Source organism: Poromitra crassiceps (genome assembly GCF_964638095.1).
Source record: "Poromitra crassiceps genome assembly, chromosome: 2".
In the NCBI taxonomy this organism is placed as follows: domain Eukaryota; kingdom Metazoa; phylum Chordata; class Actinopteri; order Beryciformes; family Melamphaidae; genus Poromitra; species Poromitra crassiceps.
In genome coordinates this window covers 36,777,502-36,802,991 of record NC_139624.1, presented here as the reverse complement: position 1 = coordinate 36,802,991, position 25,490 = coordinate 36,777,502, and the positions used below count along the sequence as shown (strand labels likewise).

The following is a 25,490-nucleotide window of genomic DNA, read 5'->3' as shown; positions in this document are numbered from 1 at the left end:
TTTCCTTGTCAATTTCAGCTATTTCCGAATAACATTAATGCATAAAAACACGACATATAAGATGTCAACTTGTCTTACAACAGTGGAAAATTATTGTAAAGTCACAGAGCACAATTTGATATTTAGACTAACCAGTGCAACACTGACGTGGACAAGGAAGTGACGTGGCAGGAAAGGCACGCTGTACAGGAAAGCTGGGGGAAAATGTAGGTCCTCCGCAGACAATGGTGAATAGTTAGATAACCATTTTAAAATAAAACACCAACAAAGATGATTTAAAAATAATATAATTTGCTAGAAATATATAATAATTGGCTATGTTATGTACCGGTATTTAAGAAATAATTACATCTTTCTTTTTCCAATACATTTTGACTGGGCCAATAAATATTCTTTTTGGCTGGAATTCTGGAATGTTGCCGGCTGCATTGGCCATTTAGAAAAAAGTCTTGCGGAATCCCAAACATGCATCACAATGTATCACATTGTGCAGCACTGTGGGAAGATGGAGGGGGCACTTCAGCAGACATTCCTCTACATTTGTAGTTACCGTACTTAAATTTGGCTGTGTGGTTATCACATTTTTCTGTGGTGTGACCAACACAAAACATTTTTAGTTTACAGTGCGGGTTCAAGGAACACTTACCCATGCATCTCAGTCATATGGCTAGCCAATATGTTGACGAGTGTTCTCCGGCTGCGGGTCACCAGTGTTTTTTCTGACTTGTACTCTTCCAGGACTTCCTCACCTCCAGCTTTACATAGCAAGACATTTTCAACCATCTATTCACAAGAGGAAACAGAATGTTCAGTGTACAATTCTGTCTACCAAATCTACATTAAACAAAGGCATTACTATTCGCTTTATTTTTATGTTCCCTTATTTGCTAAGTTGCATGAACATTTATGGGCTAGCAGTTTTTGCCCATAGGCAGCCATGTTGCAAGCATTCCAGTCTTCAATTTTCTTCGAGCCATGAAGATCGATTGACAGCCATCACATCATAGATTATTGGTTAAAATTGGCTAGTACATGTAAGCGCACTTAATTTTAAATGAAGAAAAAATGCAGATATAAAAAGCAAAAGAATCCTTTTTTGTATACATTGTTAAATAGGTGCACTATAGGCTAGCACCAGAGTTCATTTCAGCTCGACGTAAAATAAAATAAGTAAAAGGTATCTACTGCTTTCAAGTACGGTACCTGTTTTGCAGTCTCTGCCGGAGAACTATCTGCGGTAGACTGGTTCCTGACTCCAGGGCTGGATTGGTTCCCAACTGCAGAGATGGATGTATGGCTCCATATGGGAATCCCAACTTCCATGCGATGGTCAGTGTCACTTGAAAGTGACATGGTATCCGTGAAGGAAGATGCCGTTGAATTATCTAAAGGGGAAGAATCTTGAAAAGAAGGTAAAACATTTTAGAAAAAATATGTCAATGTCCAGTCTCTCTAACACACCTAACCTAGCAGGCTCCTACCCTTGGACGATTGATTAGCCACGTTTAATGCCCAAATTAAAGCGGGCAATAAACTTTTTTTTATTGGTACAGAAATATAAGTATCATCATACATCATCATCAATATATAACAGTGTGTACCAGAGTTTTTTCTTTCTTTTCTCTGAACCCTAGCAAGACTTGCAGAGCAGACTGTTGAATCATCCAAGATGAAAGATATAATATATATCTTATTATCTTTATATATAATATTAACATCGAGACATATTAACATCGACAGTACCACATAAACCCTTACAAATCTTGTTTAAACCCACCCTTTACACTCCCACCCTCAACAACCTCAGGCCTCTAAAAACAAAACACAAGACAAAGAAGCAACAACAAAAATTATAGAGAGAGGGGGGAATCTGAGAGATAGAAATAAGCGGGGTTAGGATAAAGGACATGGGGGGGGGGGGGGGGAATCACTCCTCTTCCGTATCTGGAATGATATCGAGCAGATCGAAGTATCCCAATAGAGAGTTCCAGGTCTTTTTGAATGTCTCTATTGAGCCTCTGAGTGGGCACTTTTAAACTAAACTTTTACTAAACCTTTACTTTAACTTATTAGCACTACAGGTGAGAGGAGAAATATGTATTTTGGATTTTAGGGTGATCTGTCCCTTTAAGTTGAAGTGTTGCGCCAACTTTGTCAGCCAGGCAGCATTGGGCTATAAATGGTAAATTTCCTATTCTCTGTTTCGGTTAATAAGCGTCGTTGTCGGTCACAAAAATATCACTTTCGCCATCCCTAGTACTGTCAACCTACTGACATCATCTAGCAGTGGACTATTTGGCGAAAAGCTGAAATGTTATTCTTTCTAGCAAATCTAGGTACATTTCAGGTTTGAAAGCAGCATCATGTCTTGTCTGAGGTGAAAATGAATTAGTCATATGATCATGTTTCATGTCCTTGTTTTGCTTTCTTTTTTATAATAATTTCCCCCCCGATTTTTTATCCCATTTTTAACCCCCATTAGTGCAAATTTAATTTATTTATCCTGGTTGCTACTCCACCCTCTGCCGATCTGGGGAGAGCCGAAACTGGCTCCATGCTTCCTCCGAGACATGGGCAGTTAGCCAGCCGCTTCTTTTCACCTGACAGGGGAAGCTTCACCGGTAGGACATAGCATGTGGGAGGTTCACGCTATTCCAACCAGTTCCCCTCCCTCCGAACAGGCGCCCTTAACGACCAGAGGAGGAACCACATTAGCAACTAGGATATTGCATGTTTTGGTGAAGGGGGTTCCTATATGAAGGAAACCCCAGGGAGGCACGGGGAGAACATGCAAACGCCACACAGAAAGGCCCTTTTGACGACTCCACCCGGGCGGTGGGCACTCGAGGACATGCGTATGGGCACGCATTCCTTCAGCGTTCACAGCGTCCCAGGTGGGAATCGAACCCAGGACCTTCGAGCTGTGAGGCGACAGCACTTACCACTGCACCACCGTACCCCCCTTCATGTCCTCTTTAACCAGTGGTCGCGTCAACCGAATATTTTCTCTTTTACAGTTTTGACAATGACAGAAAAATCTGAAGGCTGTTATTTTAACACAGTAGGGTTGTCAAAAGTATCTATACTCAAATTTTGAATGGGATACAATACTCATTTGCAACAGTTTTGATACCATCAGTGCTTTCTTTGAATGAAAACTCAGATTTTCCCTCCCTATCTATCATTGGCTATCTGTTTCTTCTACAAGCTAAACATGCTCTGATGTCTAAATTTAAGTTTTATCAGGCCTGGATTATAGAGAAGTGTTCATCTGTCCGTCCATCTGCCTAACTGTATTTTCATGCCTCTTGATGTCTCGTCATCCCGCCCCTCCTGTGGTATCGAAAATGGTATCGAGTACAGATATTTTCGGGGGTATTGGAGTAGAAATTATAATATCGTGACACCCCTATAACACAGGTAATAATTGGAATGACAGTCTGTCAAAATGACAGACTACAAAAGTCTAACGCAACCTCTGTCTTTACCTATGTTACCTCCACAGTTAGGACAAATGTCATAGATCGTTAGAGCATCAGCTCCTGCTTGGTAGCCAAGGGAGTCATTCAGCTGCTCGCCAACAGTTGTCGTCGCTGTGGTGAAAAAGCCAGTGATGGGGATCACACTAGCAGTAACGTTGTTACCAATATTTGTTATTAATATTTTTTCCCATTACTTTCCAGGTCAGGAAATACCCATTTTTAAATTCCATTATTTTTTCAAGTTTTTCATAAAAGTACGAACCCTGTATAGGAGATGACATGATTTAGCTTGGCACGGCCAAAAGCACCAACGGAAAAATAGTAAAAGCATTCTCACTTCAACAATTATGTGCAGCAGAAAAACACATGGGACCTGGGTGCAGGCAAAATGGTGGGACGTTCGCAAGGAGGTGACCACAGCAGCGGAAGTTGGCTTTGTAAAGTCGTGCCGCCTGCGCAGGATAACCCACCTACTCTGCCTCCGATTGGGTTAACTTGATATTTATACAGTGGTGTTGTCTACGTGATACGCAGGTATACGCCGTATACACACTGCAAAATGACTCAGATTTGCGTATGCGCACTGGGAAATGCGCTATGATACGTATCGTTTTCAATTTCCATTCATAAAATTCACCCTGTGCGCTCTGTGTATTACCCTAAGTTCACACACAGCACCCAAGCCTTGCCTTTACCCACGCTTTTAAATAGGCATCCTTTTTAGTCAATGAGGCGGTGTACACAGGGCACCTCAACGTGAACCTTCCGTGTACCCACACCTCGCCTGAGCTGCGCCAACTTTTACGTGAGTTCTATTTTCAAGCCGACTAGGCGCGTGAAGGCAGACTTTTTCTGTCAAGCCATGAAAGAAAAACGAGACAATATCTGTGGGAAATGGCAAAGTCAACTGAATAAAAAAAAAATTGTGTTACTACAACAGTGTTGAGCAGAGAGAGAGAGAGAGAGAGAGAGAGATTGACGGGTGGCTATCATGTGGGGCTTTCTCCCCGTCGGTAAACAAATCTTCAGGAGAGAGAATAGCGACCGAAGAAGCAAGATGTGGGGGAGTGGGGGGTCAGAGTCAGTATACAATCTGAAAAAAGGTAGACTACACCACTGTATTTATACACTAACTGACCATGACCAATCACTCATGTCCAAAATCACATGCAAGGTTTTTGTTATTTAGTCCTAACCCAAACCATAACTCTAACCTTAACCAAGTTGTCCATTCAACTTGCCTAAAGACAACCACAAAACCACACGGTTGCTGCTTGGAAGAGATGCCTACATGCCGCCCGACCGACTGGCTCAATGGTGACGCCGCAGGGAGACCCAAGCTCTGAGCAGCGACAGTCTCTCTGCGGTGTCCCCCATGCGGTGGACTACCCCACGTACTGAGCAGAGTCGGCCAAGTCTGTGGTCCACCTTCCGCTGCTGAGGTAACCTCAGCGGTTGTCTGCGCCCAGCTACTCTTGGAAAAACTGAGTACCAATTATTACAGAGGTATACAGACCTTCATCTGAAATGCTGTTCCGGATTGTCAGGCACAACTCAGGACGGGCCTCCAGCAGTCCAGGAAGGATGTCTTCCTCCACTGCGGTGTCCGTCTCATCAAAGATGTCAAGTTCAGCTGTGTCAGCAAGCCCAAACTTGTTTTTTGACTAGAGGGCGATAAACATGACACCAGATAAGATAATTGAAGCAGGATTAGAACTGCACATAATGCATAATTGATTCATCAATGCACCGTTTTTATTCGTTTTATTCTCCTTATATATATTCATATATTGCCCAATATATGAAAAGCTTTGGATTGCTTCGGCATATTATGAAATGTGCAAAACCTAGTCTCTTAAAACAGATGAGCTGGCTGTCGGTAAAGGCAGGGTGTATCTTGGTTATGTGGGGGGGATGTGGCCTAACTAAATGAGCCTAACTAAAAAGTGGCATGAAATACATGTTACCAAATGTTTTTCATTACAATTACTACATGTGTGCCTTGAAAACAAGATAGTTCAAAATTAAGTGGTTAAATGCAAACCTAATTTTCTTTTCATGTTTTTTAATAATGAAAACAGGTCATTAAACATTTAATTATCAATAATCATCTATATCGACTGTAGGGGTGCACCGATCGATCGGCACGCAATCTGTATCGGCCGATTTGGACCTCAAATATGTGATCTGCTGTTTCCGATATTCCTTTATTGTCGCCGATCGCATAGCCGATCATGCTGCACGTGAGAAACATGAGGCAGCCCATTTTCATGTCTTCAATGTCCATCGTTTAACTTTCATATTGTGCTCTAACGTTTATATCATTGTGTTGCAAAGCACACGATTTGCTTTCGTCAGCCAAGGCGCACCTGAATATAAGCTGCAGCAGCTAAATTGAATGATTGTTACATATATAAGCCGCACTGGACTAAGCCGCAGGTGTTTTAATGTTTAAAACTGGTCAGGAGGAGGCGTAGTGCCTGCCTGTAACAGAGATCTCCGTGTCTTATCAGCGGAGACCGTTTTGAGTCCGATGAACAAATCAATCAAAAACACTTCACTATGTCCAAGGCTACAAGATTCGTTTCATTCCATTGAATTTGGCAGCGCGGACGAAACATGGGTGGAACGAAACATGCAAATTACATGTTTTGCATCCTCATCGTCGTAACACAGCCAGTTCTCCATCTTTTGAAGCATGATGTTAGATTACAACGAGCTAGTTGTGTGGCTTAGCCTTCCAAAATGTTGCCGTTAAGTTTTTAGAATGTAATACATAGAATTGGGAACGTTACATTCAATTTCATTCAGACTGTGTTTCTGGCTCAATCGCCGACATTTTTCCCCCGGAGCGAGGGAGGGTGGGAGGAGGGAGGGTGTTTTACAGTAGTGGCTGATAGAGCGTAGTGGCACAGTGCTCCAAGCAAATCGCGAGGCACATTTTTTGTCCACACACCACACAAGACTGTCATGCTGTCAACACACCCCTTGCGTCTTTGAATCACACACATCAGCTGGTGATGAGCAGACTCAGCAGAGAGAAGTTACCTCCAGTCCTCCCGCCCGGTGCCTACCGAGGCATTTGCATGCTGTTAAGTCTGTGTTTGATCCATATTTGCGTGTATCCTTGGGTGTATCCTCCCAACGTGTGCGTGTATCCTCCCAACACGCGGTTAGCTTTAGCCGCTTTAGCTTAATCGATAAAATAGTTAACTTGGGTCGAAGTTATTTTTCTTGTGTAACAGGGAAATCCCGGAAAATTGAGTATTTTTGTTGAGTGAACTGAACTGCATTGAACTGGTAACATGGAAATCCCGAAGTGGAATCAGTTTTGTTCTTTTATAAACTGAACTGAGGGAACTGGACTGAACTACTAGCCATTTAGTTCAACACAGTCTTGTGCTCCAATTATCTCACACACAAAAAAATCATGTTGGCGGTTTCCTTTAGCCTACAAAATATAAAATATTGATGTAGAAAAAAAGAAAATGTGCTGCACTTTCAATTTGATGCATGAAATGTAGGCCTATATGTAAAATGGAAACTGTTATAGCTGCTTACAAAATAAATAAATAAATATATATATATATATATATATATCGGTGATCGGTCGATGATCGGTTGGGCAGATATTTCTCATAGGTGATCGGCAATCGGTGATCGGTGGCAAAAAACGTGATCGGTGCACCCCTAATCGACTGATATGAAATATTTGACATTGATATACTTTTTAGCTAGATCCCCCAGCCGTATTTGACACTTCACAGTTATTGAGAGTTGATGCCAGTGATGTCATTTGTGTAGGGATGGGGCCGATCCGATCCAATATCGGTATCGGGTGCCGATATGGCACTAATTCACGGATCGGATCGGAATTGATTTTTTTTTTTTTTTTTTTTTTTGCAATTCCAGCGCACAGCTGGCCATAATTTGTATAATAATGTATAATAGTATCCTTCTTTGCCTTGTATATTTTCTTAATTTTGTCTGCTTTTTGCAAGGTATATAAAAAAATAAAACTTTAATTGGCCAAATCTTTGCCTATACTGTATATTCAAGAAAAATATTGGTATCGGCAGATATCCAAATTCAGGTATCGGAATCGGATCGGAAGTGAAAAAAGTGGATTGGTGCATCCCTACATTTGTGCATGAACGACATAAGGCAGATACTGTATATAGTACCATTTACTACACAGCTCAAGTACTCACCTTCATTAATGAAGTCAAGATACGTGAAACCTGGTTGTAATTTGATGTACTTCTTTGTACCCTGGTATTTCACCTTTGGGAACATGGTTGCATCTCTCCAAAACTGCTCCAAGTCTAGTAATTCACAGATGCAAACTGTCAGCCAAGTGGCCAAACATTTCCAATAAAGACATATTAAAATGATAAGTATATACTTCTATTTGCACACAGTCAGTCACTGAACACGTTGATTCATACTTGATTTGTGATGGGCCCCAAATAAGGCAATACTACTGTTAAGAGTTTAAATGAAAGCCTTCACTTTCAAAGAATCTCAGTCACTGCTGAAAGCAATTTCTTATCTGTAAAGCCCAACTACCAAAAATGCATACTACATCTTTTTCTGCATACTGGATTCATTGTTTTATCCTAGAAACTGCATAAAATGTGAAAAAAATCAACCAAAGTCTGATTAGAGCAGCAATGCACTAGCAGCTAATACGCGCGCCTCTGGCCCATCTCCATGACAGGCATGTTGAGACTTGTCTAAACTGAGACAAACTACCTGCTAGCATATTAAGGAGCTAGGTTAAATGAGCTATTAACGTTACGAATGTATTGCATTACACCCAACCTTCTTATGTTGATCCTGAATCACTCCTTCAGACAAGTTGAGACAACGCCCCACGAAAAACAAATGCTAACGTTAGGAGAGAAAGATGCTAAGTTGTCAATTTTACCAAGCCTTACCCATTAACAAAACCCTGATGATTAAGATTGCACTAAGCTAACGGTTAACATTGCGCTAACCTTCAATGTTGATAGTTTGTGGTTTTGTTCATGGCTAATGCTAGTTACAATATATAACGCTAGGTATCTTAGCTAGAAACATTTCGCCATGCGCGCACGCACACACAAACACACACACGTGTGCATTTTAGCTAGCATTAGCATCCAATAATTGGATGCTAATTAGCTACATTGACACGGCTAAAATTGCACTAACCTTACGTGTTGGTTGGTACACACGTTTAGATACAGCACGATTAATTGCCTTAAATATATTTACATAACCTCACCTTTAGAAAGCGAAAATTGCAGATACAAGATGAAGTAGACAGCCAAAGAACAGCAAACATTCAGAAGACAGCCAGGTGAATGTGTGCGCCTTCTTCTTCTGATTGGTTTTACAGCGGGTGGCATCTAAGATGTTGCATTACCGCCAACTACAGGAATCAAACGGAACTGACTATAAAATAGCAATAAAACAAAAAATCCAATTGTGTGTCTGTCCCTAGATAAAGACGAGAAAAAACACCAACATAACAAGAGACAAAATACACCATTGTGTTGAACTAAACCTAGAAATTAACTTTTTGGAGATGTGATTTTAATGTATTGATCCCAGAGGAAAACATGTTATCCCAGGCACCCACAGCAGGAGGTTGGAAGTGGTCCAGAAGCAGGTTTCTCTTAGATTTGTGACATTATCTGACAGAATACCATCACTGGAAAGATCAACAAGCTGTGAAGGGGCAAAGTTTTTACAGCAGAGCGAAAAGATTAGGACTTTGATTTGTTCCTTGAGTCAAGGCTTCAGAATTGAACAAGTGAGCATAAATAAAACAAATCATCACTGATCACTTTTATTTTCCAACCACCCATTGCACATGTTTTGGAAAATTACACATTCAAACATTATTGCATACACATGTGAGTAAAGTATCAAATACAAAATAAAATAAGTACAAAAACATAAACTCACATTTCATTTAGTTCTACCAGACCATCTGGCCTTAAGCTTTCACGCAGTGTTTGCAGTGGGCGGAAGTTGGGCAGGTGTACTCGCCTTGACAACTCCTTCAGCTAATCAGTGTTGGATCCAGTCAAACCCAAATCCACTTGGGAGAACGGCGTAAACATATTTTCCGCACAGAAATTCCACGGTTGCACACTCCTGCTAAATTGTTATTGTTGTGTTATTGAGTCTATTTCTGCAATAACTGCACTTTATGGCTGTTTAAACTAGACACACGTTGACATTACGCCTCAAGCCAGACAGGCAATGAGACAGTCATTGTTTTGCTAGATGTTTCTGATTGGTCGCTTACAGAACAAAATGGTAGAACGAAATGAAAGTTCACATGACCGGCTGGTTTACCAGCCTGCCGGCTAGCAGGCAGAGCAGAGACTGCAACCAGTAGCAGGCTGAGCCCAGAGAGTGTTTAGAGACAGCCTCTCATCTTACGACCCAGGATGTCGTTTGTACAAGCAGCCGAATACGACCTGAGATCACATTTTAACCTTAAGTGCCTCTCTAGCGGTCGTGTGAATAACAGCCCAGTCTCAAAGTTTGGTGAAAATAAATATTCAAGTGCTGCAGGATTTGAACCGGCGCTGCTGGCGTGGCAGCCGCCTGTCATAACCACTCAGCCTATAACTCTGCTATATGGTCGTATTCGACTGCTTGTACAAACGACCTTGGAGGTGTTATTTAGAAAACATTGAATCAAATAGTCCTCAAGGAAATCCAAAAACTAGTCGCACTTCAAAAAAAGAAAATAGTGTTTAACATTGTATTTTCTCCATCTGTGACACTAGGCATGACTGTACACTTGAAACATTTGATAATGGAACATCATGAATTGTTCAAACAGTTGTATCCACATAGAAATCTGATGACATGTTTGCTCAAGTCTTGAATGCAGCTGTACCAATAGACATCTTCTCTACCAACTGGGTTAAAATCAGTGGGACAGAGTACAGGACAGGACTAGTGATATGCAGTGAAATTGAAGATGAGATGCCTGTGTTTTGCAGAATTCAAAAAAAGATTTTACTCGATCATGACATCTACTTCCTTGTAAACAAGCTTTTTGTTGACAATTTCAATGAACATTTTCATGCCTATCAAGTGTTTGACAGTGATGAGAAAGATGTGATAAAAGCAAAGTGTCTTCAAATGTACAGGCCATTTGATGTACAAAGCGCATATATATGAATCAAATAGTCATCAAGAAAATACAAAACAACAAATTTTAACTCTGCTCTTACGAACATTCATTTGATTGCACTGTTTCATACTGAAGATGTGAAAAAATATGGCTTTGATCCAATTCTACAGCCTCTGATTAATGACATCAAAACACTGGAGACTCATGGCCTTGATTTACCTTTCTCCACTGAAAAAGTTCATGGCACCATATCTCAGATAACTGGGGACAATTTGGAGATGCACGGAATTCTAGGTTTTACAGAGTCTTTTAGTGGACGACATTTCTGCCGTTTGTGTTTGATCGAAAAAAATGATGCTCAGCATGTTTACTGTGAGGATGACCCAAAGATCATCTTGCGTGGAAAAGAGCTATTTGAAGCAACCAGCTCCTTGGGGGCTTTTAATGAACTGTTCAAGTCCCACTATGTGTTCAACCTGTCCTACGATGAGGCCCAAACGATCTACAACATTGATGTTGCAACAGCCAATGAGACCCCAACAATCCGCGAGATTTTTCACTAAATGTTGAAGTGTTTCATTTGTCAACAAGCACATGTCGATTTTTCAACTAAATGTTGGTGTTTCATTTGTCAACAAGCACATGTGGGTAACCAGTCGCTGATAACCCATTTAAGAATTGATCACAGTTTCTATCCAAGCACCAGGTTTAAGTTGATTTGTGCACAAGGTCGTTGTAGGCGCCAGTTTTGTACATATGCAGGTTTCAAGAAGCATTTAAGTACTGTTCATGAGAGGGATGTTCCTGAAAGTGGTGAGGCATTTCAAGCTAATGTTGAATGTTTAGAGGACAATGAATCAAATAGTCATCAAAAAAATACAAAACAAATTTGTGCTTCAATTATTGCTAAACTCCAAGGAAGTGGTGTTGCAAATAGTCTTGTTTCGACAATTGTTAGTGATTTGGAAGAACTTGCTACAGGAGTACATTCCCAAGTTTAGCATGAAATACTGTCTGCTGTGCCTAAAGATGATCCTATAAGAGCTACACTAGAAAAAAAGATTTGAGAATTTTGAAAACCCAGTTGTAGATTTTAATACTGAAACTAAAAGAATAAGATATTTCAATGAGAAATGGGGGATTGTGGAGCCAGTTGAAGTAAAGCGAACTAATTAAACTGGTAATTATGATCAAGTCCCAGTTAAAGACAGTTAAACTAACATTTACATGCCGACCAGCTTTAAGATGTTTCTTAAAACCGGAACGTTGAGAAAACTTGGGCCTACAATGATCTTGTACACAAACTAACTTGAACATGGTGCTTGGATAGATGCGGAACAATTGACTGGTTATCCACATGTGCCTGAGGACAAGATTCTTGCCCGTACCTCACACGCTCGTGCGGGGGTCTCCTGGGTTGTTGCAACATCAATGTTGTAGATTGTTGTTTGCACAAAGGTGTAGAGCTGGATCAGGGCCTCATCGTAGGACAGGTTGAACACGTAGTGGGACTTGAACAGTTCATCAAAAGCCCCCAAGGAGCTGGTTGCTTGGCAGGGGATGAGCTGTTTGTCCACGACGATGTAGAATGTATCAGTCTTGTCCTGGGTTCGGCCAACTGCTAGGATGTATGGTTGCTTCCCCTCTCTTACACGCAGGTGTTCCTCGATGCTGTGGCATGACTGAAAAACACCAATGCAAAAACAGATTTAGCCTTCATGTAAAAAAAAAATTGGGGACACTTTATACTGTAATTCTCAAGGAACCTGAAGTCAAAAGTGTGGTGATAATAAAAACGAGTCTTCGCCGTCTGTGTGTGTCTGTAAGAGTGAGTGTGTGTCTGTCTCTGAGTGATGGTGATGTCACTCTCACTCTGATTAAGAAATACCTGTGCAAGGTTTTTCAAATCGAGGTAAAAGAACACATGATTTTCAACCATTACAAAATCAGTTGTATATTAAAAAACTGTAAACAGTTTTGCAGGCATTCATTTCCCGGGTTCCCACACCACCTTCAAATTGAAATTAAATTTCAAGAACTTTCAAGGCCCGATTCCCTCTAATTCAAGGACCAAACATGGCTTGGACCAAGGTTCAGAATTTTTATGAGAAATAGTAGAACTCAGAGACAATTAACTCATTGAGTGCCAACGACGTCGATCGACGTCAAAGTAAATAGTGACGTAGAGTGCCAACGACGTCGATCGACGTCAAATGCGTTTTTTGACGGTGGGACGTGGATCAAAGCCTCCTGCATCTCCTGTACAAATATTGTAGCTATTGAAGGTGTATAACCTATTTTACGGACTCATTAGGTGGCGACAGTGCTCTCCAGATTAGAGAAAGGTCCGGAAAACAGCAGGAAAAAGCCCCGTGATGAAAGAGAAACCGCTCATGCTGCAGCCAGAGCCATATAGATTGCTCTGGCTGCAGCTGGCGTTGGCTGCGAACAGCAGTCAATCCGCTCCCACAACTGAGCCCCTCTGCCTCTGTCTGTCTGCATAGTTTCTCCACACGATTAGCCGCCAGAAAAGCAGCACCCGACACTGAAAAGCCAAACCATTCTCAGCAGTCCGGTTTGGCTTTTCCGTGTCGCGCTGGGAGCCGGCGCACAAAAACGGAGCACTCCGAAAATAGACCTGGGTGCGTGAGGCTGTGTGTTAGTGTGGGGAGGAGTTTGCAGCTGAGGGGGGTGGGGCACGCAGGGCACCATGACAACTACACCACGTCACTACATCAGAAAATATTAGCTAGAGTCAGTGAATGTGCTTGAAATGCTTCATTTCACAAAAGGCTGAATAACTCAGCTTCTAATTTGAAACGCCTGAAAACGCTGAAAACAACCTATCTTCTCCGGCTCATAACTAAAGAACGGAAAATGGTATCAATAAACTTTTTTTTGCTGATGATACAATAGAGTCTCCTTCAGCAGGGGTTGTATCATTTTTTAGTGGTCTGTACAGACCATTGGTCAGTACCACTAGGGGGTGCTAAAGCGAATGGTCCGGACCAGTTGGTGTGGTCCGTCACTGTACCACGGACCACTAGTGTGGTCTGTCAGGTGGTCAGTGTGGTCTGTCACGTGGTCCGTCAGTGTTCCTTCTCATTTTAATGCATGGTCAGTCAGCACAGACGCTCTGACCATGGTCCGGACCACTTAGTGTGTGGTCGGTCAGGTGGTCAGTGTGGTCTGTCACGTGGTCCGTCAGTGTTCCTTCTCATTTTAATGCATGGTCAGTCAGCACAGACGCTCTGACCATGGTCCGGACCACTGGTGTGTGGTCGGTCAGGTGGTCAGTGTGGTCTGTCACGTGGTCCGTCAGTGTTCCTTCTCATTTTAATGCATGGTCAGTCAGCACAGATGCTCTGACCATGGTCCGGACCACTTAGTGTGTGGTCGGTCAGGTGGTCAGTGTGGTCTGTCACGTGGTCCGTCAGTGTTCCTTCTCCTCTTAATGCATCGCAGTCAGCGTACAGACGCTCTGACCATGGTCCGGACCATCAGTGTGTGGTCAGTCAGCTGGTCAGTGTGGTCTGTCACGTGGTCCGATCAGCGTTCCTTCTCGTCACAATGCATCAGTCAGCGTATAGACGCTCTGACCATGGTCCGGACCACAAGTCGACGAATCACAGGGCGAAGTCAATCTTTCTAAAGCCAACCACATGCCGAGCCCAATCTTTCAAGAACCAACCACATGGCGAGCCTAATAATTCAGAAGCCTATCAAATGACCAAGTGAATCTTTCACAAAGCCATCCAATCAGAAGGCGAATCCAATCTTTCATTCAGCCAATCCCAGCGAATCCGACCGCCGAGAGGTCACCGCCCTCTTCTTCTTCACCACGGAAGTACCCCAGTGTGTGGTTTGTTTGGCTAACGGATAGCTAGCCATTAGCTCTTATTATTATCCCTACACAACGTTACAGGAAAGCAACTGCCGATCCTTTTCATGTTTTAATACAGATATTTCACGTCCACTTTGGCCATATCGTTGATATTTGCGCATATTTTTGATCGCGGTCTTTGACGTAAATATCACAGCATAACGTAACGAGAAGCTAACTAGCGTTAGCTGTGGCTGTGTTTTCGCTATCTGAACCCAAGTTCACGTTAACGTTAACAGCTAAATAAGAAATAGTAAACCTTGTTATCAGTCATCTGCATAATGAGAAACTCATACACAGATAAAAGTAACAGCAGGTACTGATATAAACAGTAAATGCCTGTCTATGCCTGTGTTTCTGTTTGTATGTTTTTAGTATCTAATGTATGTTTGTTTATTGCTGTAAGTATAATTTAGTCTACTGTTTCAGATGTCATTACGAAACAACAAGGCTATGGCAGGTGACACTGAGTGGCTCTCTACTGGGGCGTCTGGTATGGCCATCCAGTGAGGGAAACATACCTGCCTCCTTGCCCAAAAAAAGAGAGATGGCATGACCTTCATAAGGTAAGATTATATGGCTTATCCATGTTCAAGTTAACAACATGACCCTAACACAATACACTGTAACATCAGGTACAGTATGTGATGGTACATGTATGTGAGTCCAGTTAAGTTACCGTATGTGCATTGTGTGTTTCAGACTGCCACAGCCAGGTATCTGCACAGCTCAGGGATTACTGAAGTATCCCAGCAAGATGGAGCAAGGTGACCCTCTACTCCAAGCAGGGCTTCAGGTATGACCTCACCTTCACCCACTCATGCCTCCTTGGCCAACAAGGTGAAATAGTCATATTTAATTTCACTGGGACTTATTTTTCCCTCTGTGTATCTTTCTCAAGGTGAGCGCCTACACTCCAGACAGTGTGTCCCAGGCATTGGAGTATCTGAAGGAGCTCCTGCTCGTCATCCAGCAGCACAACCACATCCTGTCTGCACGGGCACACATCCCACCTGCTACAGCGAGCGTGGACCAGCATGCACGACTCTTGACAGTGAGTACCTGATTGTGTCTCCTGTCCAGATTGTGTTAAAAACATTTTATACAACCTCACACAGACAAGACTCAAGTCATTACTATTGCTTCAGACAAAATCATTTCCAAGGTTGCTCAGTGTTTAACTGTATGGTCTAATCTTAGAAATATTGGTGTTATTTTGATCAGGCTATGTCCTTTGATCAAGTTAAGTCATTGTCCTGTACACCTGGCATTAAAACAGGTCCAGGATCTACATCAAAAATGTGATTCATCCTGTTTAATCCATGTTAACTATGTCTCTTTTCATCTATCATCTACAACGTGTATCTATCAGTCTGATGTGTCCCATGTTTGTGTTTTCCCTACAGTGGTGAAGTGTCAGTGTAGTGTCTGCAGAGCCTGCTCGCCTCCAACACAACCCACCATCATCAAGACCTGGACCCAGGAGCTGCTGACGCCAGCATGACGGCAGCATACAGATGCCAGCTTTTTGCACACCACACACACTCGACACTGATCTACACAAAGTTACTGTTATGAATTATCAGCTTTTACTTTACATATTTTACTTTTCCACTTCCCCTCCTCACTTGGTTCACTTCCTTTTTCTCACTTATTTCTTTAGCTTTACACCTCACTGATTACTTATGATGTTCACCTGTTGGTCCCTTCCCTGATTGCCCCACCTGGGTTCCCTCACTCATTATTTAGAGTCTGCACTCCCCCCAATCACATCCTTGCATGGGGCGGCCAGAGCACAAGCAACACGGACAAGGCAGCCCATGTGTGTTTCCCCCCCATGTGTTTCCCCCCTGTCAATCCATCAGCAAAATAAATACTGTCAACTTGTTCACAAAGAAGTTTCCTGGACAATCATTTCAAAACCTGCATTCTAACAGATGTACCCATGACGACAGTCTGCCACCACCACTAAAACTTCACACTTTATAATAGTTACACTCACCACACACACTCGACACTGATCTACACAAAGTTACGCTCACACTAACCCTTTTTGATGCTGCCATTTGGTTGTGTCAGCTCCTGCTCTCTAGCTGTGATTGGACACTCTGGGGTCAGACAAGTGAACTCTCATTCATTGTCTAATCGTTTTGTTTTTGTAAATGATTAATTTATTTGAAATGTATTCTCTCTTCGTGTCTTTGATAATACCATGATATTTAAATCTACTACATAATACATTATAGCCAATACGTTTTATACTTGACTGAATGACCAATAAAGTGCTCAAATCAGTTATCACTCATTCAATCATTACTTTCAACTTGTCTTTAGGGCATTACCCGCTTTTGAGATAGCCTAAAAAAACTAAATATTTAAAGTGCATACTTTCTTTCCCTATTACAATAATAAAGACCCAATTTTAAAACCATGCATTGCATATTTACTAACATGCTTGAGGTGGGATTGTAAACCTGTCTCTTCCATTTTACACAAGTAGCCTAATGTGATGGTGCATTAAAAGTTGATCAAAATCACATTATAGTTTAATTAGATTTGAGTTTCAGCACATTGACATCGTTTCAGAGCACCAAGGCAATAACTGAATGACATTGGACAAAATTCAAGAAAGTCCACAGCTGGATTCGAACCTGCGTCCTCCCAATTTTTCTTCCTTTTCCTCTCCCTTTCCCCCCCCCTTTCTAACCAACCAATGGTCTTCCATTGAGGTTTTAAAAAAACATCTATATCACAGAATATTCCCAGGTCCATTTTAACCATTTCAGGCTTTTTAAAGTGTCCGCTTTTCCTCTGACATGCAGTCGCTTCCCACAGGTTTTCATGTAAAACACTCATGTCACTCTAAAAAGTTCCCACACACCCAGGTATTGTGGGTGCTCGTCTTACCAGAACTGGATTGCTCTTGCCAACTACATTGTGCACTGCTTAGACTGTAACTCATACTTATTTTAATACTGATTTAACTCACTGTAAATTCATAAAAATTACCAGCCCATTTAACTCTGAATTTATGCCTAATAAACACTCCTCCACTTGTGTATATCTTGGACTCCACTTGCAATGTTGTTTGTCTTTCCTACTGTGTCTCTAAATGTTGACATGACCTAGGCTACACGCTGCATACGGACACAAATCTTGCATATTGTGGCAATAAAAGTGATTTGGATTCCGAATGATGCATGAATTTTGTTCCAGGTTGAATCAGTGTTGTTATAATAATAATAATAATCATTGGATTTATATTAACATTAATCAATAAAACACAAAAAACAAAAGCTATCATCCAATCATCCAACAAATGTATTTTATTGTAGTGAATGAACTCATCACAAACTTTGAGAACTGAGTTTGTCATATAGGCTACTATTCCCGTTTAATTAAGCCTAAAGAAAGACACTGGCGGGCCTAAATGTCTCTTTCCATCCAAGAACGTGAAATTAAATAACTTGGAAGATAATCTAAATTAAGAAGTTTCCTATCTGCAACAAGCCAGAGATTAGACCTGCAGTCAGTCAACAGTCCGATCGGGTATAGGCTACACCTTCTCTCTCAGCTTGCTGTGGCACTTTTCTTTATGGTAAACCAGTGGGCATAGACTGTAAGACCCGACACTTGCATTTCAGTTCTGGCCTTTGATCAGTGTTTCCCAACCGGGGGTACGCGGACCCCTAGGGGTACGCGAGCACATTGCAGGGGGTACGCGGAAAGATTGAGGATTAATACGATTTTGCGGCTCTTGTCACTCTCGTTCTGTCTTGTGTTGTAAATCGAGCGCACCCTTTCCTTTGCAGCGGTGTGCTCGGCCCCTCCCCCAAAGCCCAAAACACACACACACACACACCGCTCGAGTTGGGAATGACTGTCATGTGAACAGAGAGCCACTGCACTTCTCCTCCCCGCTTATTTCCGTGGTAGCACAAGAATAAGATGAGAGAAGTCACAGAAAGAGAGCCGCTGGTCGAGAGGAGAGGTAAAACAACGTATGTGAGGTGGAAACACTATGGTTTCGCCGAGTTTAAAGGTCCACACATCAAGAGCGATGCGAATATACAGCACGGAATTGCGATGCGAGTTTTGACCCACCTGTCAATCACAGCCACAGACTTGGAACAAACAGTGCAAGATATGCGCGCCGCGGTCGTGGCAGCACTCCGCAACACAACCTATCACTTGAAATCCACTCACAAAGTGGTCTATGACCAAGCAATAAACGCCAAACGAACAAAAATACAAAGCCCCATCTAGTTACTGCCACCGCATACAGTCATCGATTCAGGACACTCTTTACAATGCGACCGCATATTCAACAGCTAACGAGCTCACAGATAAACATTAACAATAGCCTATTATGAACCTAAACGACGTAAGTCGCTTTGGATAAAAGCATCTGCCAAATAAGTAATTTAATGTAATGTAAACGAACGTTACTAGTGTTCTCATTTGGTTAGTTTTGAGGTTTAAGGACTACTAGTTCATGTTTACCAACATATTGAATGTAGATTAATACTTGCAGTTGGTTGTGGCAGTTCACTGCAACATAGTAGGCCTATACTGTATATTTATTTTAGTTTTTATTTTATTTCTAAATCTTTGCACTTTTATTATTTATTTTCACTTATTTATTTTCAATTATATCTAAAATCCAAAGACATCCAATGTTAAATAAAAAGGCAGTGTAAATGTTCAATAAATTCATGATGTTCTCAATGTCAATGAGTAATCGTGTTAAATAATCGTGATCTCAATATCAATCAAAATAATCGTGATTATGATTTTTGCCATAATCGAGCAGCCCTAACATGTCCTCTGATCGTGGGCTGAAGATGGCACATGCTGAAAAGTCATTGACAGAGTTTTGGTGTGATGTTGAAAAGGAATATCCTGAGCTGGGGAAATGTGCACTGAATGAACTTTTGCCTTTTGGATCTACTTATATGTGTGAGGTGACCTTCTCAGCTCTGACCCACATCAAAAACAAGCAGAGGAACAGACTGAATGTGGAGAACAGTCTGGTAACAGCTGTTGCCACACTGCCCCCAGAACTATCAAAGCTTATGAAAGACAAACAAGCTCAGGTGTCTCATTAAAGCTGCCAAATAACTGAATCATAAGAGTTTTGTCATTCAAATGATTTTAGTTTAATAGTCAGTTGTCTTCATTCTTGGCAGTGTTTTACTATGAGGTTGAAAGGGAATATCCTGAACTGGGAAATGTGCACTGGACTTTTGCCTTTTGGATCTAATATGTGTGCTATTTTTGTGTGCTATTTTGGTGTGATGTGCACTGATTTGAACTTTTGCTTTTTGGATCTACTTATCTTATGTGTGATATTTTGCCTGGTAACAGCTGTCCCCAGAACTGTCAAAGCTTATGAAAGACAAACTAGCTCAGGTGTCTTTTTAAAGGTGCCAAGTGACTAAATAAAAATAGTTGAAACTGTTACTGTGTGAGTCTGAATATATCTATCTCTATATAGGCTATATATAATATTTTGTTCATTCTCAATAAGTGTATAGCTATTTGTATTAAAGGGGAGTCATTCAAAACGATTTTAATTTTATATTGTTTTAATTTAATAATCAGTTGTGTTGGATAGTAAAAGTTGAATGAGATCAATGGAACAAATTTGGGAGAATGATCAACACGCTGTCAGGGGGTACACTTGGCATGGCAAAACAGCTCAAGGGGTACACGGCACAAAAAAGGTTGGGAACCACTGATCTAAGTGATAGAAGCATGGTTGACATGCCAAATTTACTGCCTCAATCCATAGATTACAGGGCCATTTAAACATAAGAAATCCATTAAGAATTGAGGATTGCAGAGGCGTTTATGAATTGTCTGATAGGCCCACCCCACTCCTCCCCACCGCCCCCGCCCGCTCTACTCACCTTCGGCAAAAAAAAACAAAGACTCCTCATGTCTAGAAAGGTATGTCATATCCATAAACAATTTGAGCCAAGTGATACAGTAGGCTTAGGCGATGTCTAAGAAAGCGGACAGTGACGCTTCAGATGTTTCAGCCAAGGACAGCAAGGATATGCATTGATTGATGAACATTTCAACACCACCGTCGATGGACAGCGACAGGCTGTCACAGATGATGGTCTGCCCATGTCACACATACCCTGTTGTGAAGCTTGATTGAAATCTAAAAACAAATCTCTAAATCTAAATCCGATAAACATTATATTCACATGCCTTTCAACATGTTGTCTTTGCCAGAGCCATTCAGGCGGTGTCTCCACGCATGGTCAATGGGTCAGCATGGTCGGGGGAAATCCTATAACACTGATAGACAATGATGGCAGATGATGGAAGCCTACCACTGAAATATTCTTACCGACGGTGTAAAGCATGCTATGGTTTCGCGTTTTACTGATTTTATGAAAATTGGTGGAAGGGTGTAGCATGGGCCAATGAGAAACCCAGCCTATATTGAGGAGCCCATTCTCCAATAGTTTTGATGAAGGATTATAGGCTATATCGATCAAATCTATATAATTATATTTGATGATTCACTATTTTTATTAATTATTATTATTATTATTATTATTATTATTATTATTATTATTGTAACAGACTGTTCTGTATGTTATTGTGGACTCTTATTGTGAAATCCGGAAGAGGAAGTGGACAGTTGGTTCAATATCTCTCTCGCCCATGCTCTCGCCCCTGACCAAGTAAATGAGTGGCAGCCGCTCCCAACAACAAGCGGCCATAAACAATAAAGAACCCAAAACGCTCGGTTACTGTAATATCCAGTGTATGTTTACATTGAGGCCATCGGCCATTGTTGATGACGTATCACTGTGCGACGCCCAGTTACTCCATGTCACAAATAAAGATGGACGCACGTCGTATACCAGTCAAACTTATGTCTGTTTATTTAGACAATTATTATATATAGTATTACAACATTATTATTATTATATTGATATTATTAATTTAGTAACGTTATTTAGTAACGTAAACTGCCCAACAATGATGGTCATTGACATGCATTAAGACGAGAAGGAACACGGACCACGTAGGCTACAGACCACAGACCAGCTGGCCGACCACGGCCGGACCGTGGTCAGAGCGTCTGTACGCTGACTGCGATGCATTAAGAGGAGAAGGAACACTGACGGATCACGTAGCCTACGTGACAGACCACACACTGGTGGTCCGGACCATGGTCAGAGCGTCTGTACGCTGACTGATGCATTGTGACGAGAAGGAACGCTGACGGACCACGTGACAGACCACACTGACCAGCTGACTGACCACACACTGATGGTCTGGACCATGGTCAGAGCGTCTGTACGCTGACTGCGATGCATTAAGAGGAGAAGGAACACTGACGGACCACGTGACAGACCACCTGACCGACCACACACTAAATGGTCCGGACCATGGTCAGAGCGTCTGTGCTGACTGACCATGCATTAAAATGAGAAGGAACACTGACGGACCACGTGACAGACCACACTGACCACCTGACCGACCACACACCAGTGGTCCGGACCATGGTCAGAGCGTCTGTGCTGACTGACCATGCATTAAAATGAGAAGGAACACTGACGGACCACGTGACAGACCACACTGACCACCTGACCGACCACACACCAGTGGTCCGGACCATGGTCAGAGCGTCTGTGCTGACTGACCATGCATTAAAATGAGAAAGAACACTGACGGACCACGTGACAGACCACACTGACCACCTGACCGACCACACACTAAGTGGTCCGGACCATGGTCAGAGCGTCTGTGCTGACTGACCATGCATTAAAATGAGAAGGAACACTGACGGACCACGTGACAGACCACACTGACCACCTGACCGACCACACACCAGTGGTCCGGACCATGGTCAGAGCGTCTGTGCTGACTGACCATGCATTAAAATGAGAAGGAACACTGACGGACCACGTGACAGACCACACCGACCACCTGACCGACCACACACTAAGTGGTCCGGACCATGGTCAGAGCGTCTGTGCTGACTGACCATGTATTAAAATGAGAAGGAACACTGACGGACCACGTGACAGACCACACTGACCACCTGACCGACCACACACCAGTGGTCCGTGGTACAGTGACGGACCACACCAACTGGTCCGGACCATTCGCTTTAGCACCCCCTAGTGGTACTGACCAATGGTCTGTACAGACCACTAAAAAATGATACAACCCCCTCTCGTCTCCTTGTTCTTTGTGCGTGTTCGGTGTTTACAATATCACACAATATTCTGTGGGCCTCGAGAAATCACTGAAAACGCTCGGAAACTCTGGCACTGGGAGCGTCCGTTCTCCAAAAGTGGCTGGCACTCAATGAGTTAAAGAGAAAACCCATTCAAGGACCTCTGTAGCCCCTTCCCAGACCACTGGTGTGTGTGTGTAAACCCGGGCTGGTCAAATTGTGACGGACAGACACTGCCGAGCCAATTTATTTATTATAAAAAATATTTTAACAGACATACCTTGTGAAAGTGCACCATTTTGTCCACTGCATCACTGGGACTTCTCTTCGCCCCGTTCCATCCTGTGGATGGCAAGAGATGGAGAAGGAGCAGCAGGGAGGCCATGCCACTGTCCAAGTCTGGAGGGGTGGAGGACAAAAGCCATTCACTTACTTTGAATGCACAAAGGCAGTAGCCATAGGTGTTTGGAATATAAACAATATAATAAACAGTGAAAAAAGGAGCTTCTTGGTTACTTTGAAGAGCATGATTTAAAATAGAAGTAATGGTACAAGGTAACGCACAGGTTTACAATACAATGATCATCTTAAAAAAGCAATAAAGTCACGTTCAAGAAAAGCGTGTTTTCGCAGGGTTTATCAAGTTTAAATCAAAGCTTTCATTTTAAAACATTCTGACCATAAGTCGAAATTATTCTGAAGCTTGCTTGACCTTTTTACATTCTTTTCCTACATAAAGATGTTTTCCCCCAATCAACTATGCATAGTGGAATCATTGCTTCATCTTGTTTAATGCTAGAAACAAAACTCAAGCTATTGAGTCTGTTTAATTAGAACAATGAGCCAGAGGTTTTGTAATTGACTTTCTATGTTGCCTGGAGCAGCTAGCATTAGCCTCTCACCCACATGATACTGTAGCTCTGCTATTACCAGAGGTACATTACTATGAGCTAAATGCACTCACTACTAACTACGTTTTTACCTTAAATTCCCGAAGCACTCAGGCAAGTTGAGACATCACCATGTACTGAAAGAGAAACGGGTATTACCTTGCGTACAAAGCGACCACTGCCCCTGGCCTGCCCCTTTTTTCACCGGCCACCGTCAGCATGAGTGTGTTGTAACAGTCTAGCCTGCCATAAGTAAACTACCGTACATGTGCATTCAACTAGCATTAGCAATTAATGCTAGCAAAGCCATGAGCATCTAACGTTGAATTACATTGACGCATTCGACCATAACATTGTGCTCACCTCATTACATTCTATCGAGACAAATGTAATGTTAGCTGTTGGCTTCACGTGTGTCTTAGCTAGCGTTAGCTCGTCGTCATTTAGCAAATCCATAAGCATCTAACGCTAGCTTTTACAGTACATTGCCACATTTGAACGGCTAACATTGCGCTAACCGTTAATACATTGTTTTATGTACGAGTTTGCCCTTATAAGTAAATACATTCACCTAAACGTACCTTTATAAAGCAAAACATTGTAGACGTTAGCCATGCTAATCGCTGCTAATGGTTCAGTGTATTTTCGGAAAAGAAAGATGGAGGTTACCAGACCGGATGTGAAATTGACTCAACCAGGTGTCCACCCTCAACTCGCTCAGATAGCACTACCTCGCGTCACCAGGCTCTTCTCGGCGAGAAAGAGCCTGGCTCCCGCCCACAATTGATTTTGTCACCCTACTGGTTCCCGCCTAGAGCCCGCCCTAGACCGGATGGCAGCGTTTCTAGCTCGTCAACTTTCACGTTAACTTGACAATTTGACCCAAGTATCAGAATCCTCTTTCACCGTTTTGACCGGTGTGTCAGGCGGTGGTGGCGGAGATGCCATATTGCATAAACGTTTTGTTTTATGTAACGCTAGCTTTGTTTTGATCAGACTCTAGTTTAGGTAACATCACCGCGTCAAGCTAACGGCAACAAAGACGTTGTTAGGCGCATTGCCATCCGGTGTTAATTCTGGGTCCGGGGTTTACGCCCCCATGACAAAAAGCGGGGTGGAAGGTGCCCAGACTAAGCACTACCTACAGACGATTTTAAACACTGCAGGTGTGCAAAGTACACCCAAATCAACACTCATTAACTCAGAATAATTTTCACTGAAAAATTAACACTAATTCACACCACAGATTTTGCTGTGTTTGCATCGAAGAACATGAAATTAAATAACTTGAAAGATAATCTAAATGAAGAAGTTGCCTACCTGCAACAAGCCAGAGATGAGACGTGGAGTCAGTCAAACTTTATAGCCTATATATTTTATGAAGCGGTCTATATTGACACGATGACGAGGGACTGCAGCTGGTTGACACGCGGGCATCCAACTCGCTTTCAGAACGGACTTATAGCCTACTTCACAACATGAGAATATTTGCTTTACTTTCAACTGAAGGGCAAAAGGTAAGAATATTGTGTTACCTGTAGCCTACATCTGAGAACGAAATCCCTTGTTGCGTGTTGTGAGCTTTGAGACGATGCGCTCCATAAAGTGTTCAGACAAATAAATGAAAGCTGCCCATTAAATACTCCATGGCAAATCAATTGAGGTTCTAGTAGGTTAATTATGCTGAAATGATGTTGATATTAGTGGCTAAATTAACGGACATAATAATAAGCTTTACAACCTGCAGAGGACTTCTCTGTCGCTGCGAGAATTCTCGCAATACGCTTGCGGCAGTTTCTTCATGATCAGCTCTCCGCATGTGCAAAGCAAACTTGCGATTTTTATCAGCAGCACTTGAGGAAACCGTGAGTTTGCTCGT

General features: G+C 42.2%; 2 protein-coding genes across 3 annotated transcripts in view; both read right to left on the bottom strand.

The window, feature by feature from the left end:
* grm8a (glutamate receptor, metabotropic 8a) overlaps positions 1-25,490 on the bottom strand; it is a gene marked incomplete at both ends in the record, with an annotated part of 1,167,224 nt that overhangs the window by 224,072 nt on the left and 917,662 nt on the right. The window lies entirely within an intron of this gene.
* On the bottom strand, positions 9,364-24,255 carry LOC310795068 (uncharacterized protein). Its single transcript, XM_083657087.1, has 4 exons — positions 24,193-24,255; positions 23,704-23,748; positions 23,002-23,120; positions 9,364-12,308 (listed from the first exon to the last, which is right to left on the bottom strand). Exons 3-4 carry the CDS (start codon positions 23,104-23,106, stop codon positions 11,976-11,978), a joined length of 438 nt encoding a protein of 145 aa, XP_083513213.1. The 5' UTR covers positions 23,107-23,120; positions 23,704-23,748; positions 24,193-24,255; the 3' UTR covers positions 9,364-11,975.

Excerpts from the sequence above, each read along its gene's own strand:
- LOC310795068 (XM_083657087.1), bottom strand. The coding sequence starts at position 23,106 with ATGGCCTCCCTGCTGCTCCTTCTCCATCTCTTGCCATCCACAGGATGG. Across the intron at positions 12,309-23,001 it reads AAATGGTGCACTTTCACAAG|TCATGCCACAGCATCGAGGA; the intron begins GTATGTCTGTTA and ends GGTGTTTTTCAG.